Genomic DNA, 20,640 nt, shown 5'->3' on the forward strand with positions numbered 1-20,640 from the left:
GGCATATTGTCAATTTCTAACGCATATCGACGTTTATTTAGTTTTTCAATGGGAATTCTAAATAATTTAACTCTTTTGAGGCCCGCATCACAATGCTTCCAACGTCTTAGCACCTTTCATAAAGCATTTAAATCTCAACCATTAAGGGAAAGTAGCTTGCATTCAAGACATTAAATGATGCCCGAACTCTCTTGAAAATGACTTCAAGTGATATTTGAAAAATTGAGAGAGAAATTGAGGAAAAAAAACCTGTAAAATATACAGATATCGTCAGCATTAGAAATGGAGAGACAGTTAATGAAGTCCCTGCTATTTTGTATTGTGTCGTTTATTCTTCTTCACAGATGCCGCGGAGCAGTGAGTAACTTATGTTTTTATTTGAAAGATTTTGGTCTTTCATTTTTTCTTCTTTTCTTTTACAATTTAACTTTTTCTACATAGTAATGGTCAAATTTGGTGTGCATTCAGCAGCACCCCACCAAAACCAATTCTTTTTACTAGGTAGCGGTGGTTTAGTGGTTAAGGTGACGGGTTCGATTCTGGATCCCGGCGTTGGGTTATGAACAATGGGTCATGAACAACTAAATAAACAATTTCCAATTATATCTTAAATGTCAAAAAATCGTCGTCTTTGTAAAGTTATAGCATTGCAGATACTGGATTGAACAGTGAATGGTGTAGAGGATGAATTCAACTGTTTCTTTGAAATAGTTGTGAATCTAAAATTGCATTGTTTACTTTTTTTAAATAAATTGTTGTTCCGATACCAAATGCATGCAAAACTTGTTAGTTTACTTAGTACAAAACGCATTGAAGAGATGACGTCTAACTTTGGGAAACATTACAGCATTACATAAGAATGCGATGATTGGCTCAATATTGTTTTGGTATATTTAGCATTCAAATTTACGAATTGTAACTTATATGGCAATATGAAATTGTAAATAGGTATATCACACACTGTTTATCATTTATTGTGTATTATATATCATATACTGTGCATTGTATAGGTTTCTTAAACAGACGCGTATTAAAAATGTCAATGTTAAACCTCGAGATGTGCCCGAGTCATTTCAATTTACTGAGAGAACTCTCGTACACAGCAAGGCGCGAAACATCTTGTTTACACGCGGGGTTTCACTTCAGTAAGTGATCATGAATATGCACAGTAAGTTTACCAAACGCATATTTATCACCAGAATTTGATTAATACACATAAGTATCCAGGAAGTCTATTATCATTATACCACTTTTTAAATTTTTTTAATAATTATATGTTCTTTTACTGTTCAGACAAAAATGAAAGTGAATATCTAAAGTGAATAAATGTGTACGGTGTGATCTCTTTTCTCTTTTTTATCGATATAAAAATAAACAAAAGCACTATCGTTTGAATAACCTCAGCAACGTTCTTGAGCCACACGGTTTTTGTAGAGACATAATTATTTCTTTTTTAAAATGAGAAAAGAAAGAAGAGAAAATTATAAGAAAACAATTGGTATATTTTCCTATTTGTATTCCATAATTTTTATTTTTGTTAATTTTATTATGTGTACTCCACAATTTGAGGGGGGTGTATATAATTTATTGCACTGTATGATAAAACCGATTCGTGTAAATCAACGATTGGAATATTTTCGTCGTAACGCAGTTCTTATTTCCTGGGTGTTTCAATCCACGCCTCCAGTTCTCACTTCGTTTCCAGGATCCTTAGCGAAAGACTCTGGATTCCAAGCCAAACAACCTCTGCCTATTTGTCCCTTAACTTTTAGTCAAACTGCCCCCAAGTTTTGATCATCCACCCCCTTATGGATATATGTAGTATATAATGTTCGCGAACCGATTCCGACTTTGGTCAAGCCGTCCAGTACTGGATAATCCTCATAACATAAATACTATTGGTTAACAGGGCCATAACTACATGCACAACTGAGGCAGCCGCAGGAACATCGAAAGTTTGTCAAATCTGGATTACATTATCATCAATTATGATGTCAACTCAAATGTTTGTCAAATTTGAGTTACATTATTATCCGTTATGATGTCATCTCTAATAAGGTTTGAATCTCGTGGGGATCCGGGTTAGAATAGGTCCTCAATATCCTATTGCTTGTCGAAAAAGGCGACTAATTGGGGCGGTCCTTCGGATGAGACCACAAAAACCGAGGTCCCGTGTCATAGCAAGTGTGGCACGATAAAGATCCTTCCCTGTTCAAAGGCCGTAACCAGAATTGCGGGGGGGGGGGGGGGGGGGGGCTTTATGAGGCAAGGAGTCTGCGTGCCGTCTTGAGGCCCCAAGTGAGTCCAGGGTAAAGCGCTATTGGGGGTCCAGGGGGCAGAGCCCCCGGAAGCTCCTAAATTCAATAGATTTTATAGGGCTTGAATTATCTTCTATGTAGTAATTTTTATAATACTATTTTCTGTCATTTTTAATAAGGTGAATTTATTAGGCCTAAAATGACGCAAATTTTAAGGGTTTTTGGAACAATTGCAAGTTCTCCCAATAAAAGTAGTTCAATAAATCTAAGGATTTTATCATTTATTTTTCCGAGAGTGGAAGAAATTACTGCTTCTTTTATCATTTACATTTTTCTAAACAAGAGACCACGATTTACCTTAAATTTGAAAATTTTAGGGGGCGCCCCCTTAGATCCACCACTGGTAAGCGTCGAGCATATGCCTAAATTTGCAACCCTTCAACGGCAATGGTCACCATCTCAATATGAGTGAAAAATTCTCGAGTGGGACGTTAAACAATATCCTACCAACTAACTAATAAAGTTTGTCAAATCTGAATTACATTATTATCAGTTATGATGTCAACTCTGATAAGGTTTGGCAAATCTCGGTTGCATTATTATCAGTTATGTAAACTCTAATAAAGTTTTTCACAGTCATTTACTCTTATCTTGGACGTGTTCAAAATTTAAAGATGGAATATATCAGGATATACGAAAAATAGAGCTGGTATTCCAAGGAGTGCAGCTAGCCTGGTTCCCTAATTAAAGACAGTAGACGCGGATCATCTTGGATAGGGAACCAGGCTAGATGTGCAGCTTATAATGGTGTTAGATCCGAAATATTCTCGAGTGGAACTTTATTTACAAATTTAATAGACTGTATTGGCAAGTGAGTAAGACTTTAAAATTATGAAATTCCCTGTTGTTAAAATGTAGGATATCAGGAAGGCCAACACCTCGGTTGTAATTAGACCTAACTTACAGCCCTGAATTCGTACCCTAATTTCAGTTAACGGGCTAGCTTGATATCTTACGGGATTAAATGTCAGTTCAGTCTTACTTACAGCCATTACTGTTAATCATATGTAGAAACGATCAGACCCATTATAAAGAGCGGACTCAACAGAAAACCCTGTTTCCCACAAACGTACGTGATCTAGTCCCTTTTAACCAAGTATGTGATGGATCGCATATTCAGAACTGCTCCAAAAATTCTAGTATCACATCAAAGTAAAGCTGCATTTCATGCAAATGCCAGAATCCACACGCTTAGTACTACTTAGTACTTTTGACTGATGTATTCGTCCGCACGCTTAGTGCTATTCAGTACTTTTACTGGAGTATTTGTCTATAATTCCATAGCGGCCTACCTACAATGCATATACTAGTAGGAGGTAACCATTGAAATGCTTTGTCACAAATAGAGTAACTATATTTTTTATTCTGATGAATCTGGAAACAATACAAATGAAGTATTGTAGCGTGTAGCGGTCACCCATCAAGGGCTCATCACGCTCGCCGTTGCTTAACGTGCGACATCACTAGAAAAGCTAGCGTAATATTGAGGCAGAATAAGTTCCCTCTCTATGTCCGCTACAGTATTATAGAATACAATTGTAAATAAATGAATTATGTATACAATATTAACACATTGAAAATAAATGTATATGATAATGGCGAAAGTTATAGAATGCAAAATATAAAATATTTACGACATGGGGGTTGTAAAATGCAAATGGAAAATTGAAATACAATGCAAATGTACGTTAATACAAATAAATACCATCCAATACAAATAGAAAAATATAAAGAACTGTGCAATACAAATAGAAAAATATACAAAACTGTGCAATACAAATAGAAAAATATACAAAACTGCAATACAAATAGAAAAATATACAAAACTGTACAATCCAAATAGAAAAATATACAAAGCTGTACTATACAAATGCAAAAATATAGAAAACTGTACTTTACAAATAGAAAAATATACAAAACTGTACAATACAAATACAAAAATATACAAAACTGTACAATACAAACATATACAAAACTGTACAATACAAATAGAAAAATATACATAACTGTACAATTCAAATACAAAAATATACAAAACTGCACAATTCAAATACAAAAATATACATAACTGTACAATACAAATACAAAAATATACAAAACTGTACAATACAAACAGAAAAATATACATAACTGTACAATTCAAATAGAAAAATATACAAAACTGTACAATTCAAATACAAACATATACAAAACTGTACAATACAAATACAAACATATACAAAACAGTATAATACAAATAGAAAAATATATAAAACTGCAATTCACATGGAAAATATACAAAACAAATAAAAAACATACAATTCAAAAGGGATGTTATGCAATATCATGCAAATTATATTGCATATTTTTCTTTTTGGATTGTATAACTTTCTAATGAAAAAACCCCCCATGTAATATACCAATGCAAAATCATGCAACGAAACGGTACAGATAGAGTAACATGCAATACGCATGGAAAATATGTCAGTAATTGTGAGTTCAACACACCTTTCCACTATATTAGTACACAAGAACACTTTATACCAGAGTAAGAAATGCAGTCTTTCTTTTCATCAGAGGTAGACTTGATGTCTACATTTCATAAAGTCCGGATCTCTACCGGCACCCTACCGTGACTCCGGCCTCTATGATTTCAACATTTACTTTGGTGGAAGTACATAAAGGGTGCCATTTACACTACAGTTACTGTTTGACATCTATTTAACATCTATATCAAAAACATTATATTTTTTTTGATTATCTATCCCAGGATTTGAAGTTTTCCATTCATAACGAAAGATATGATATTAATTCCACTCAATATAAATTTTTTTTAAGCTACTGAGGGAGAAAATAGAATTGTATGGAATAGAAACACAGACACGAGAATGATGTTGACAAGAGTTTACCCCCATATATGTAATTATTTAAAAAAGTCAACACGTCGGACATTTGCATTGAAACCTCTGACGTTCAATTGATAGGGACATTTGAAGTATCCCTTTTCACCATTTTTACCACAAAGAAAGTGATTAATTTTATCTTTTAAAACACTTGCTTTGAAGTGTTTTGAAACGGTCTTACAGAGGAAATCGATAGAGGATATTGCCTTGTCCGTAATTGAATAAAAATTTATCTATAAAACGAACAAAAGTATAGTGATTGTAAAAAAAATTTAAATTCAAAACTTGACACTTTTTATATCTTTAATGAACTCTTATGGTTCAACCCTCTTAACGAATTTCAGAGAAAAATATTGTTAGTCACAAATTGAATTACATAATTACACTTTGCGTTTCGACAAGTAAAACTCCTTCTACACGAATTTCAAGAGAAACTTGCACACACAAGTCGAAACAGCTCTGTCTTCAAAAGTTGTCAGCACGATATCTATCAAAAGAAGAAGATAGGTTTGTCAAAAGTGCAATCAAATCAAACAATTTTCTTTTTTGAAGAAATCAGTGCTTTCTTTTTAAATTGATCGACGTCCCTTTTAAAAAGCAATAAATTTGCATTTACAAGAATTTAATGTTATCTTTCAAAAATCTGTTTAAAACTGAAAATGCTGTTTACACCTGTAATGTGATTGCAGGATGTATGCATTTAATGAATCGTATAATGCTGTTACGAAATCCCTAAAGAACTCCATGCTGGTAGAATTCCAAGTTATGCAATGTCAAATAATCCTAATTTAGACAAATTTGAATGTCCATCATGAAATCATCTATCATCAGAGGACAGACATGTGATTTAATAAATCTAAGAATTTACTTGTGTATCAATAACACGAAAGTATATGTTGTATAAGTGGAAGACGTACTAACGTAAATTATATTTAATTTTGAAAATTCACGAGGACATGAACTGCGATACTTTATGCCAGCATACTTCAGCGCGTATGCTACCATGAAGCGTTGAAGTTTTTCAAAAGTGAAATTTCTTTTTTATATTTGTCTTCTACTTTCATTTCTTTAGGGATTCCCAATCGTTAAAATATACGTACTATACACGTATATTTATCAAAAATCATACACACATTGTTCACACTCATGAGGAAATGGCTATCATTATACAATATAGTTGGTAAAGATCGATATTGATGGCAAAAACGTAGGAAATGTAAATATGCTTATACACCAGGTACATGTATCCCACTTACTATTTAACTTAATTAAATGGCATCTTGAAATCATATAGAAAAATCAACACAAGAATAGCATTTTATAATCAGGACATACAAATGTATAACGTATTCAAAGCAAATTTCCTTAACTAGATATAAATAATTCAACATAAAGACCTGTAATTATCTATCATCATAATATTCCAACATGACTATAAATTTTCTTCAAGATTCCAAATTTAGAGCTTGTTTTGATATCATCCATCATTATCTGTTGGCTAAAAGGTAGTAAATATCCGGTACCAATAGTGATCGTTTTGTTTGATTTTGAATGGTGATTCGGATATTCTTATAAGCGTTTCAATCGATTATCAATTCATAATGACAATTTGTCAGCAAGGACATCGAACTATGAACGGATTTATTCTTAAGAGTGTACATTTATCTTACCACACTAACTTGTTTTGCGGATTAATTTGAAATAAATTTAAAATAGATTTCAATCATTTGATGAATGTAATATAATTCGATGAAAATATATCTTTTTCATATCCTTTCAAAGCCTGGCTTCATTTATCATAGAATGCTGGACAACTTTACAATATTTTTGACAAGTGTTATGTGTCAATGAGTCAAGAATAAATAGAAACAGCGTGCATTAAGTACAGTATCGCCATTAAAAAGTAGACCACCAAATGCAGGAAAAGATACGAGACGAAATCACACATCTAAAGCACAGTCTACTGACTTCATTTACTTTTCGTCAGTAAAAACCGAATTGATCCCTCTTTTGACACAACTGAATTTAGACTTAAGAATTGTTTAGATCATATACAACGTTTCTATGCAATCAAAAAGTACCTAATAGATTCAACGTCAAGCTTCTTTTCTTCTAAACAAATTCATTCAACATTGAGTGTTTGAACCTTGTAAATGAAATATGCGACTGGTAACGTTTTATAAGAAGTTGATGTCTATTCGTTAGCTTCGTTATATTTATAGGGACATATTTCAAAACCCATTTAATTCCATATCCTTGGTACATTGTATTTAATTTGTATTGGCATCGTTTACCTTTCTTTTCTTTTTTTTTTTTTTTTTTTTTTTTTTTTTTTTTGACAACTTTGAAACAGAATTCAGAATATATAAAGTTTCATTTTATAAGATAATTAGGGGAGAACTATCTTTTCATTTGTTATCTGCGGCCGATAATGCTGATTTAACAGTAGAAAATTAAGTTTTACCGGCGGCGAGACAGCGGAGCCGGTAAAACGGATGTATGCGATCGCATTGTGTAGCACTGTACAATTCACTCCTCAGTGCAAGATATTGTTTACTCTAGAGCTAATGACCGCGGAGGACTACAAAAATGGTTTGCGATTGTTGATGCTGATTTTAGACTATCCAATCAAAGTACAGATTGCAAACAAATTGCATTAGAATTGAAGATTATTTATCCTTTATAATATATGATAATTTGTATATCATAACACTCATGTCTTTGATGTAGTGAGGCCGTGTAGATGTTGACTTAGGTCTGGTGCTAGAGTCTTCTATCGATTTGTAGCCAAATTCCTGATCTTTCAATATCTAAATCTACTGCCATGTGCACCTAAAACTAGTGGTGAAAATACGGTATATGTCAAAAGTTGATTGTAAAATCAGGTTTGGGTTTCTCGAAAAAATCTGGAACTTAAGTTTGATATTTATTAAAGTTGAACAGTCAAAATTTGAGTAAAATCAATTTCGATATCAGTTTATTTCGAGAAATCCAGGCCTGATCTTTTCCATTTGAAATGTATAATTCTAATTTCTGTTTGTATTCTACATCTCTTTTTCATTTGTAATGTATGATTTGAATACATACATGTAGAAAAATCTAGAAAATATATTTATCATATACTTGGTAATGATTATGCATATTCTGCACAGTGTGATACGGGTGACGTCACAATAGCCGATATCAACAACCGGTCCGAAAATCCATATTACTTATCAGACCGGCGTGCAAAAATGCATATCAAGCACAGGCACTTTTTTCTGTAAATGACTCATGACCCCTGTATATACCTTTATTATTATACAGAGGTCATAAGTCATTGACAGAAACAAGTGCCTGTGATATCAAGCCGGAAATTACGTAATCGTTCGTAATGATCAGTGTATCAAAGTTTTACCATAGTAAACCAATGTACCAAGGTAGGCAATGTATCAAATATTTCTTGATCTATCGTTAAAATGCAATAAATTAACCTGCATGTGATTAAAAGAATAGTACCTAAATGTAAAATCAGCCCTCGAACCCATATATCAGATTACCCCCATCCCCTCAAAAACACTACTGTATGTATAAAAGATTTATTAATAAGTATAAAAAAAATTGCAGTATATGATAAATATAATATTACATGCTAAAATACATATCATATGTCCTATCAGCCCTCGGGCCACATATCAACCCTCGGGCTGATATGGGGACACTCGGGCTGACATGACATACGATATGGATTTTAGCATGTAATATTTTCTATAAACGAAATAGAAATGGTAATGATTGAATATTCAGCACACTGATTCTTTCATTGTACGATATGTCCTATGTTATAATAGAATGTGATGGTAAACAACAGTTCAGTGTTCCTTTGTCCTTCAATAGCTACCATTTCAGCTATACCTTAATCACATCATTGATCTCTTTAAGGCTCCTCTGTTCGGTGGACTGCCGACGTCCGTCACAGTGGGTGAGCAGGAAACAGAAGACATACTGATCTACACCCTTACGGTCACGGATGGTGATAACGACCCGTTTAACTGCGATATCTTATCGTCTACTCCTGCTGCAGCTCCCTTTAGGGTTCTAAAGGATCCCGGCACAAACAGTAATGAAGAAACTAGTTGCACTATTCTTTTTACATAGAATCATTCATAATTTTGTTTTTTAGTATAATGTTAAAATTGAATATGTGAGAAGAAATGCTACATTTGGTGAAATATCAACTTTTCACCATGATAACGTTTGAAAGAATAAAAATGAAAACTTTCCAGAATTCGGAGTGTATACAAATTCCCCAGCGTTCAACTTCGCTACCAATCCGCTGTACACGCTTACGATCGAATGTGACGATAATACCGGGAACAAGCCAACAGCGGTGCTTTCAGTGGACATCCTTGACGGAGACCGCATATCCTTCGATAATATTCCAGGTATTGTGTTACAGCTATATATGCCGTATTCTTTGGATATTACCCTAGGAATATAAAGCATGTGTTTTATATCAAGTTATATAGGTTTACACTTTTTGCAAATTGTGCAATTTAACTCAATCAATAACTAAAAAGTAATCAAGCTAATCTCCTATTTAATTATGTATTCTCTGAGTCGGATATTGAATGTCCCATTTCAAATTATCCATTATCACATGACGTTCCACGCAGAATTTCGAAAGTAACAACTACATATAACGTGAAAACTTGGACGGCCTGCAGGCTGTTGTCGGGACACATTCAGCGATAAAAGACAGCCAAACGGAAACAAAGTAGAAAAACACTTTAAGCAATGGAAGGGGGTGGTAAATTTCATGTTTGTAAAACATGAAATCACAATTCAGTACGATTACATACTGTAAATAAACGAAATCTTAAATCTCCCATGATGTTTCTAATAATATTATTCTCGCGCGCTTGCGCACATCCACCATAAACGTATTTTTTCTCTATGCATTAGATAATCACCGTTTTCCCCTTACATTGAATAGATCAGTACTCCTTTAATACCCGTATATTTGTTAAAATTGTCAAGTCGTATCATTTTTCATAGTTTATCATACTGACAAGATATGCGGTCTATTTATTAACATCGAACAAAATGTTTAATACGGCTTATATAACTTTGTACCAACTGTTGAAATTATATTAAAATGTTCATTGACATTAAATTGCTGATTTACAGAGTATACAATTCAGACTTCCTGTAGAAATGGTCCATCCATGTCAAAAGAAATCAAAATGTGTTTAATTGAATTTCATTTGGACACCCGATCTGTCGGAGGGGGGATCCGGACCCCCTCCCTGGAATTTTGTGTGTACTTCATCTAATTCAATGATTTCAGCTTTGACCCCCCTCCCTTCATTTTCTATGGGATTTTTAAATATTTGATAGGAAGATGTAAATAATATCAATTGGGAAAAAATCCTGAATACTTGAGAATAGTTTATGATAATCATTTACATTAATTTATCATACAATTTATTATTATTTAGTGCAAAAAAGGTCACTAATATTTTTTGATAATGGGGATATTAATTATTTTTGTTAAATCCCATTAATACACTTCAATACTTCAATTTTGAATGACATTTTTATTCTGTAAAAGTAGCTGACAAACTTTTTAAAAAAAATACTATTCTAAGTAAGAATCTAAGTGCATGAAAGTCAAATTTAATGCCACCTGGTTTACAGACTAAAGAAGAAGAATATATTTAGTTAAATAGGCTAAGTGTTTTTCTGTCAGTACCGTATATCTTTTTCAAAAGAATTTGTATTGCTTCAAGTCATGACACGGGATTGTACTTTTACATTTTCTTCATTATAGCTACAACTACACACGCAGCTTTAACCACTGGAGACAACGCCGCTATTTTTGATGTGGACGCCACCGATCTGCTAAATCATGTACCGCTGACGTACACGATGACGAGCATTCCCTCCACAACGAGTTTTAAAATAGATGGAAGTAAGTACATTTCTGATTAATCAATTCCTTTGCCGCCAGATTTTTTTTTCTCCGAGGAGAGAATGGGGGGGGGGGGGTCAGACGTATATTTCCATGATTTTTATCTACTTTTGAATCTTTTCTTACAGCTACTGGAGCTGTTACAACAGCCCGAGAACTTAAATTCGAAACTAATGCCGCCATTGACTTGTATGTAACGGTGTCCGACAGTTCTATCTCCGTCACAGAGAAACTCAGAGTCCAACTGACAAGTACGTATACAAGATGGAATTTAGTAAAAAGATCAAATTAACAGAGTTAGAAAAGTTAGGATAATTCGTTTGTTTTACTCTTCAGATCTCAATAATGTGCCATCATTTACCAACTTGCCTGCAACAATAAGCGTAAATGAAAACACTGCATCTGGTACAGTTCTATATACTCTGACGTCATATGATGCTGACGCGGGCGCAACGTTGTCTTATAGTATGACGGTAACTCCACCCGCAGATGCTGGGAAATTCACATTTGCAACGAACAGTAAATATCATCTCTCTATTCCACGGTCTCTTTCCAATATGATTTGCCTTTCTTAATTGTCAGATTGACTAATATTAAATATTTGCTGACTATTTTCAGCTCTACAGCTGTCCTTGACCGCTGGACAGTCATTTGACTACGAAACAAGGAGTTCCTATACAGTGTCATTCACTGTGACAGATACCATGGCAACAACGGGACCTATTGACCTTACGGTCAATATTAACAACATCAACGAAGCGTGTTATTTCGACAAGTCGTATTACTATGTCACTCTTGCTGAAGCCTCGGTTTGTAGAAAATTTATCGACCAACAATATCGATAATAATTTACAAAAAACATTATCGAAAAATCATTACATGTATAAAATGTTTTATCTTTTTCTTTTGGAGACAGGCTGGAAGTGTAAATTATAATCCGAACTTTCTTGTTCGAGACTACGATGGTGCAGCAACTTATTCATTGTCATTTGCAGCAGGAAACAACAGCAATAGGTATAACTACTATCATCTACCACTATCATTGCCATTATCACCATCGTCATCATTACAAATGTCACCACCACCATTACTACCACTGTCACTATCATCACTACCACTGTCACACACAACATCACTACCACTGTCACCACCATCATCAGTACCACTGTCACACACATCATCACTACCACTGCCACAGACATCAACACTACCACTGTCACCACCATCATCACTACCACTGTCACCGCCATCATCACTACCACTGTCACCGCCATCATCACTACCCCTGTCACCACCATCATCATTACCGCTGTCACCGCCATCATCACTACCCCTGTCACCACCATCATCACTACCACTGTCACCACCACCATCATTACCACTGTCACCGCCATCATCACTACTACTGTCACCGCCATCATCACTACCACTGTCACCGCCATCATAAACACTACCACTGTCACCGACATCATCACTACCACTGTCACAACCATCATCATCACTACCACTGTCACCACCATCATAAACACTACCACTGTCACCGACATCATCACTACCCCTGTCACCATCATCATCACTACCACTGTCACAGACATCATCACTACCACTGTCACCGCCATCATCACTACCACTGTCACAGACATCATCACTACCACTGTCACAGACATAATCACTACCACTGTCACAGACATCAACACTACCACTGTCACCGCCATCATCACTACCCTCTCACCGCCATCATCACTACCACTGTCACCGCCATCATCACTTTAAGTGTCACCAACATCATCACTACCACTGTCACCTCCATCATCACTTTAAGTGTCACCAACATTATCACTACCACTGTCACACACATCATCACTACCACTGTGAACGCCATCATCACTACCACTGTCACTGCCATTATCATTACCACTGTCACCACCATCATCACTACCACTGTCACAGACATCATCACTACCACTGTCACACACATCATCACTACCACTGTCAACGCCATCATCACTACCACTGTCACCGCCATCATCACTACCACTGTCACCACCATCATCATCACTACCACTGTCACCACCATCATCACTACCACTGTCACCACCATCATCACTACCACTGTCACCGCCATCATAAACACTACCACTGTCACCGACATCATTAATGCCACTGTCACCACCATCATCATCACTACCACTGTCACAGACATCATCACTACCACTGTCACCGACATCATAAATACTACCACTGTCACCGACATCATTACTACCACTGTCACCGCCATCATAAACACTACCACTGTCACCGACATCATTACTACCACTATCACCACCATCATCATCACTACCACTGTTACCATCATCATCACTACCACTGTCACCGCCATCATAAACACTACCACTGTCACCGACATCATTACTACCACTGTCACCACCATCATCATCACTACCACTGTTACCACCATCATCACTACCACTGTCACCGCCATCATAAATACTACCACTGTCACCGACATCATTACTACCACTGTCACCGCCATCATAAACACTACCACTGTCACCGACATCATTACTACCACTGTCACCACCATCATCATCACTACCACTGTTACCACCATCATCACTACCACTGTCACCGACATCATCACTACCACTGTCACCACCATCATCATCACTACCACTGTTACCACCATCATCACTACCACTGTCACAGACAGCATCACTACCACTGCCACCGCCATCATAAACACTACCACTGTCACAGACATCATCACTTCCACTGTCACCGCCATCATCAACACTACTACCGCACTATGATAACACCACCATCAGCACTGAAATATTATCACAACCACCTTCATTAAGAACAACATCACCGCCCATGATCATTATCATCACCGCCATCATCACAACTACCACCACTATTAACACCACCACCTGCAATCATCAATGTCGCCATCCCCAAAACCGTCATCATCTCCTTCTTCAACAAAGACATCAATTTAAAATAAACATTATTAAACGCACCAACAATCAATGATGATAAATATAATGATAATCAAGAATAATACTTTAGTTCCAGAAGGTGACCTGGTTAGTGCGCGCACTATTCTTCCCCAGGGCCTTCCAGTTTATGTTGATGATGTAATTCATCAAAATAACTAAGTGCCAAACCCGCTAAAAATTTAATGATAAAATATATTTGTGTAAATCAAATATTGTATGTGTGAAGGTTTTAACACTTCTCTTGAAAGCATCTCTGTCCGTAAAAGACCGGAATCATCGAAAGCATTGACGTTACAACAGACACCTAAAATCGCGAGGATTTAAATCATAGGATACAGAAATCCGGGCTTCTTTAAGGGGGTCTGCGTTTTAATTCCTATTACACTGAATAATTGCTTACGGAATCGTCTTTTAGTGTGATGTATTAAAATTATCATTGGCGTGTGAAGAGAATTGCACTATTCTCCACATCAAGACTATGTACACAACTGTGATTACGTTATCAAAAAATGCTTTAGCAAAGAAAAAAACCTATTAGGAAATAAATACCTGCTATGTCAAGCGGTAAATTTATTTTGAAAGAATTCTAAATACCACCAATATTTATTGCGTGATTTTTTGACATTTTTCAAAATCGATGTCTAATTCATAAATGAAAGTTAAATTGCGTTTAACACATGTAATAAAGATCTGAATGCTATTCGTACATGTTGTAATTTGGCGTGAATAATGAGATTTAAAGAACCCGATCACTATTCTTGTAGCCGTAGATTTTTTTTCATATCCCTATCAAAAGACATCGAAAGCTCCCAGTCTTTCGTGTAATGAACCTGTATTTGTTCCCGTCTTTGATTTAAGGTAGCTCCACCTTCATGTGACGTCAAATAGGCTTTTGCAAAATCTTTATTTAATTAAACGTTTCACTTGATAGAAAAATATCCTTTTCACTGGATAAAATAGAAAATTTGGCAAACTATTGATGCTGAAAAAGTTTATATTTTCCATACATGATAATTTAAAAATATTATGAAGGGCAATAACTCCTGTGCCGGTATTTTCTCTACTATAGGTTTTCCATGATATACACCATTGATTTATGCATATCTATAAAGTAGCAGTTTATTAAAACTATATGACATTAAAATTTGTCATTTTGATGTATATTTATTCTTTTTAATGAAAATGTGCGATTCTCTGATGTTGACCTATATTTCTGTTTATGCATGTCTGACATCTTTAAAAAGGTGGCAAAATACACATTTTCATTGTTTATTGATTAAATTAAACTTATCAAGTGGAAATCAATACAGTTTTTATACGCCCGTCGTGATCATGTTATGACGCTGTATGTGCGTCTGCCCGTACGTCCATCTGATACATACATATCCTCTCTGGGCCCTATGGACTCTTGAGGCCGGCAACGTCCATCTGATAATAATAATAAATAAAATCTATTTAGCGCCTTACATAAAACAAATTACTGATGTTATGTTTCCCCGACTTTTTTCCCGTAACGAATGCATATATATATATATATATATATATATATATATATATATATATATATTAAAAGAAATAGAATAAACAGTACACAAAGTTAAAAATTTAACGCAAGCGCTTTCATTTTATAATCCTCAGGCGTTATATTTTAAAATAGTTTTGAAATGGTTTGACGTCATAAAGGCGTCCTAACATTTCACGTACATAACGACGTCATAAACGAATGAAGGGAAAAGGATTTTACGTTAAGCATATTATGACGTCATAGATAATAACAGTAAAATAGTATTTTCTGTATACAGTTTATAAAACGGAAATACACTGAATTGTCCGTGGCCACACACATCTATATGTTCACTAACTTTAATTTTTCTGTATTCGGGTGCTGAAATGTGTTGTTTATGAACTCGTATACGAGTTCGCAGAGTAGTTCCAGTTTCACCGATATAATGTTTTCCACAGCCAGCACATGTTATAACATAAATTAAATTTTTGGTGGAGCACGTCATATCTGAATTTACCGTAAATTCCTTGTTAAATTCGAACGAACTTCCTTCCCTTAAGTATGGGCACGTTCCGCATCGCCGATCGTCACATTTGGTAACGGTGAAAAAATTTTGTTGAACTTTTCCTGAAAATTAGATTTACATAACAGTCTCCTAAGATTTTTCGGTTGTCTCTTGCTGTTGATAAAAGTATATTTCTTCATAATTTTCCCCATTTTTTCATCTGTTTTTAGTAGGTCGTTGAGTTGCCGAACGATAGGTGTAACATTAGAGTTCCTTCGGTTGTATGTTGTAACAAACGGTAAAATGTGTGAATTTGTTGTGGGATTGATTTTGGATTTATTGATAAGATTTTCTCTATTGAGTTCTCTGGCTTTCTTGATTCCGTCGTTTATAAGTTTGATTGGATAATTCTGTTTTTGTAAATAACTATTTAATTCCCCTAAACGTTGTTCTATGGTAGGTTCTTCGCTAACGATGGTACATATTCTTCTGGCGAGGTTGTAAGGTATGGCACGTTTTGTGTGTCTTGGATGCGAGGAAATTTAAGAACATTCTAAACGAATTGGATATCAATTTAAAATTCACAATGGATTACAGTACATCTTGTATACCATTCCTGGATGTTTCTGTTATCAAAAAGGAGGATAAAATAATTACAGATATTTTTTACAAACACACGGACACTCACCAGTATTTACACTTTTCGTCCTCGCATCCAAGACACACAAAACGTGCCATACCTTACAACCTCGCCAGAAGAATATGTACCATCGTTAGCGAAGAACCTACCAGAGAACAACGTTTAGGGGAATTAAATAGTTATTTACAAAAACAGAATTATCCAATCAAACTTATAAACGACAGAATCAAGAAAGCCAGAGAACTCAATAGAGAAAATCTTATCAATAAATCCAAAATCAATCCCATAACAAATTCACACATTTTACCGTTTGTTACAACATACAACCCAAGGAACTCTAATGTTACACCTATCGTTCGGCAACTCAACGACCTACTAAAAACAGATGAAAAAATGGGGAAATTTATGAAGAAATATACTTTTATCAACAGCAAGAGACAACCGAAAAATCTTAGGAGACTGTTATGTAAATCTAATTTTCAGGAAAAGTCCAACAAAATTTTTTTCACCGTTACCAAATGTGACGATCGGCGATGCGGAACGTGCCCATACTTAAGGGAAGGAAGTTCGTTCGAATTTAACAACAAGGAATTTACGGTAAATTCAGATATGACGTGCTCCACCAAAAATTTAATTTATGTTATAACATGTGCTGGCTGTGGAAAACATTATATCGGTGAAACTGGAACTACTCTGCGAACTCGTATACGAGTTCATAAACAACACATTTCAGCACCCGAATACAGAAAAATTAAAGTTAGTGAACATATAGATGTGTGTGGCCACGGACAATTCAGTGTATTTCCGTTTTATAAACTGTATACAGAAAATACTATTTCCCGACGAGAAAAAGAAAGACACTTTATTAAGACTTTAAAACCGGCTCTCAATAGCTTACTGTAAAATATGTTTACTGTTATTATCTATGACGTCATAATATGCTTAACGTAAAATCCTTTTCCCTTCATTCGTTTATGACGTCGTTATGTACGTGAAATGTTAGGACGCCTTTATGACGTCAAACCATTTCAAAACTATTTTAAAATGTAACGCCTGAGGATTATAAAATGAAAGCGCTTGCGTTAAATTTTTAACTTTGTGTACTGTTTATTCTATTTCTTTTAATATTTTATACCGGACACTGTGATTTTTTTTAAAAACACAATTTGGATATATATATATATATATATATATATATATATATATATATATATATATATAAAGCACTAAATAATCACATTGTTTTTCACATGTATCGTTTAGATCCTAGGGGTAAACGTAAGGTTGGGTGTTATAATTGTTTGTTTGTGCTTTATATATATATATATATATATATATATATATGTACAACTTTGAAATTTGGTCACAATTTCTCCCCAAGAAGCGTTAGAGTGAGTTTGCATTTCAGCAGGATTGGTGCACCGTTACTTTCTTTAGGGCTAGAAATATGTCAAACAGTCTTCCAGACTTTTTCGTTACGGATACAGATATTACCCTAAATTTTAGACACAAGCTTCCTCTCGGAGGAATACAAGTTCAGCTAAAATCATTTGGATTGGTGCACCGTGACCTTCTTTGGGGCTAAAAATAGGTCAAAGAGTTTTCCATATATTTTTTTCGTTATGGATACAGGTATTGTCCTGAATTGCAGTCATAACCTTCCTCTCAGAAAAATACAGATTCAATTTGCATATCAGCTTAATTAGTGCACCGTGGCCTACAGTAGGGCTAAAAGTACGTCAAATAGTTTCTTTGACTTTTTCTCGTTATGGATACAGATATTGCACTGAAATCTTATCATCACTGTCCGACGGGGATGTGTGATGTACCGTTTGTGGAACTCTTGTTCCACTTATTGATAATTCACATGAGGATGGAGCTACCTTGATACCAAGTCTCAAACAGAAGACTAAATCAAAACAAATAACTCATTCGAAATCTCTACAGTATCTCAATATGTTCAACCTTCCGGATACGACTTTAACCTTATCTACATTACAGATTCTCCATCGACTCCAGCAGTGGAATTGTATCGTTTGCCGTGAACTATGACATTGATAACAACGCCATGCCGTCTAACGTCATTTTGACCGTGGTATGCACGGATTCCACCAGCGTAACAGGAACTGCTAAAGTAGAGATCACGGTCACGGTAAGCGTCAACCTTGACAAGCGATAACTACATGGTCCTATTTTCTTTAGCCAAATCCAAGTCTCTGATTTTTCTTCATCCAAAATCGAGTATTTCATTTTTCTTTACCGAAAGTTGAGTCCTCCATTTATCTAACTCAAATTCATATTCCATTTTTCTTTACCCAAATTCAAGTCTTTCATTTTTTATTACCCAAAATTCGTGTGTGTGAATTCATTTTCATATTCCTGACCTGAAAATCGACGACACAAATTGTTATAATTTAGTTTTAAACATTTGCCATATTTGGCCACATTAATATTATACTAAATGCTAATACTATACCTTGTAGAAGCATTTCAAGAGTTCTGTTTCACTATGAAAACTGACAATCAAAGGTACATACGTATTGTATATAGATCTACGTGGCCAATAATTTCTCTGGATTTCAGGACGTGAATGACAATGCTCCATCATTTCCTCAGACGAGTTACAGCATTAATGTAGACCAGTACACCACGGCTGGCTCCCTAGTGGGGACCATAGCGCCGACAGACCCCGACTCCGGCGTCAATGGCGAGTTCTCGTGCGCCGGAACTTCAACAGCAACATCAGCTACAACCTATTACTCCATTGGAGCAGACTGTGGTGAGTCTGTTACTTCCGGGGCCTGAATCGTGCAACAATATCCCCGGAAGTTGAATGTAGACCTAGTAAATCTGATTGCACTTATTGACACATCAACAGTTGACACTTGCTTGTTTCAGCGTTACGGAAATTAACAGATATCCAAAGAGTCCGCTGTATTATTTCTTTCCAGGAGTTTATCTTTTGTCATCCCCATCTGGAAACTTGGCTTATGGATCGATTTCCAGATTTACAATTACGGCAGTTGATAAAGGGTCACCAGCTCTCACGGGAACTACGTATGTGGACATTATCTACAAAGAAACCACGACAACCACCACCACAACGACCGCAGCGCCATCTACCTACAACTTCTGGGATGACAGTGGTGCTGTAGCAGCATTCTCTATTGCCATGATATTAGGTAAATCAAGCTTCTTGTCATCACAATATCTAACATATGATATACGACGCTTACTAGTTATTATAGAGTGACAGACGGAGATTGAAATGACCGTGATATGTCAGGATTGTCTCCCCTGCAGACCGCACAAAGATTGTGACCCAGATGAAAAACACTTTTTACCTATAATTGATGAATTGACAGGTGCCCTTCTGCTCGCTGGACTGTTATACTATCTACTCCGCTGCTGCTACACTGGCATGTGTTGTGGACCAGATCCATGTGATTTCATGGAATGTTGCAGACGCCTTGACAGACCTCGGTATGTCGGAGAGAAAGAGAGAGAGATTTAGATATTTAAAGAGTTATTTTGATGCTTCGGTCAGGAAGAAATAAGTTATATACATGTTGTAACAGATCACTTTTATTTTATTTTAAACAGGACACAGAGAAGATTAGTAACCCCTGAAAAGTAAGAGTCTAAATACGTCATACTGGTGTTTTATTATCTAGTCAGTCTCATAATAAAGAAATATTTTATCTTAATGTATTTCTATTAAAGATGAGATTTCCTACAGCAGCCTGGGTTTTTAGTTACTATTTGTTATTCATTGTTTATGTATACAGTTTTTTAGCTCACCTGAGCTGAAAGCTCAAGTGAGCTTTTCTGATCACCCG

At 35.4% G+C, this 20,640-nt stretch overlaps 1 protein-coding gene across 2 annotated transcripts in view; it reads left to right on the plus strand.

Annotated features, from left to right (window-relative positions):
• The window catches only part of LOC125646641 (cadherin EGF LAG seven-pass G-type receptor 2-like), a 27,568-nt gene continuing 6,928 nt past the window's right edge, over positions 1-20,640 (plus strand). Inside the window, exons 1-13 of one of the 2 annotated variants that reach the window (XM_048873099.2) lie at positions 1-357; positions 9,122-9,299; positions 9,466-9,624; positions 11,013-11,153; positions 11,282-11,404; positions 11,490-11,672; positions 11,772-11,962; positions 12,070-12,167; positions 18,803-18,953; positions 19,385-19,580; positions 19,753-19,983; positions 20,167-20,284; positions 20,405-20,434. In XM_048873099.2, the coding sequence (XP_048729056.1) occupies positions 283-357; positions 9,122-9,299; positions 9,466-9,624; positions 11,013-11,153; positions 11,282-11,404; positions 11,490-11,672; positions 11,772-11,962; positions 12,070-12,167; positions 18,803-18,953; positions 19,385-19,580; positions 19,753-19,983; positions 20,167-20,284; positions 20,405-20,434 (1,874 nt within the window). In that variant the 5' untranslated portion in view covers positions 1-282. The remainder of the gene's footprint in view (positions 358-9,121; positions 9,300-9,465; positions 9,625-11,012; positions 11,154-11,281; positions 11,405-11,489; positions 11,673-11,771; positions 11,963-12,069; positions 12,168-18,802; positions 18,954-19,384; positions 19,581-19,752; positions 19,984-20,166; positions 20,285-20,404; positions 20,435-20,640) is intronic. The other variant, XM_048873098.2, reaches the window with a different exon arrangement.

Source organism: Ostrea edulis, chromosome 6 (genome assembly GCF_947568905.1).
Source record: "Ostrea edulis chromosome 6, xbOstEdul1.1, whole genome shotgun sequence".
NCBI classification, from domain to species: domain Eukaryota; kingdom Metazoa; phylum Mollusca; class Bivalvia; order Ostreida; family Ostreidae; genus Ostrea; species Ostrea edulis.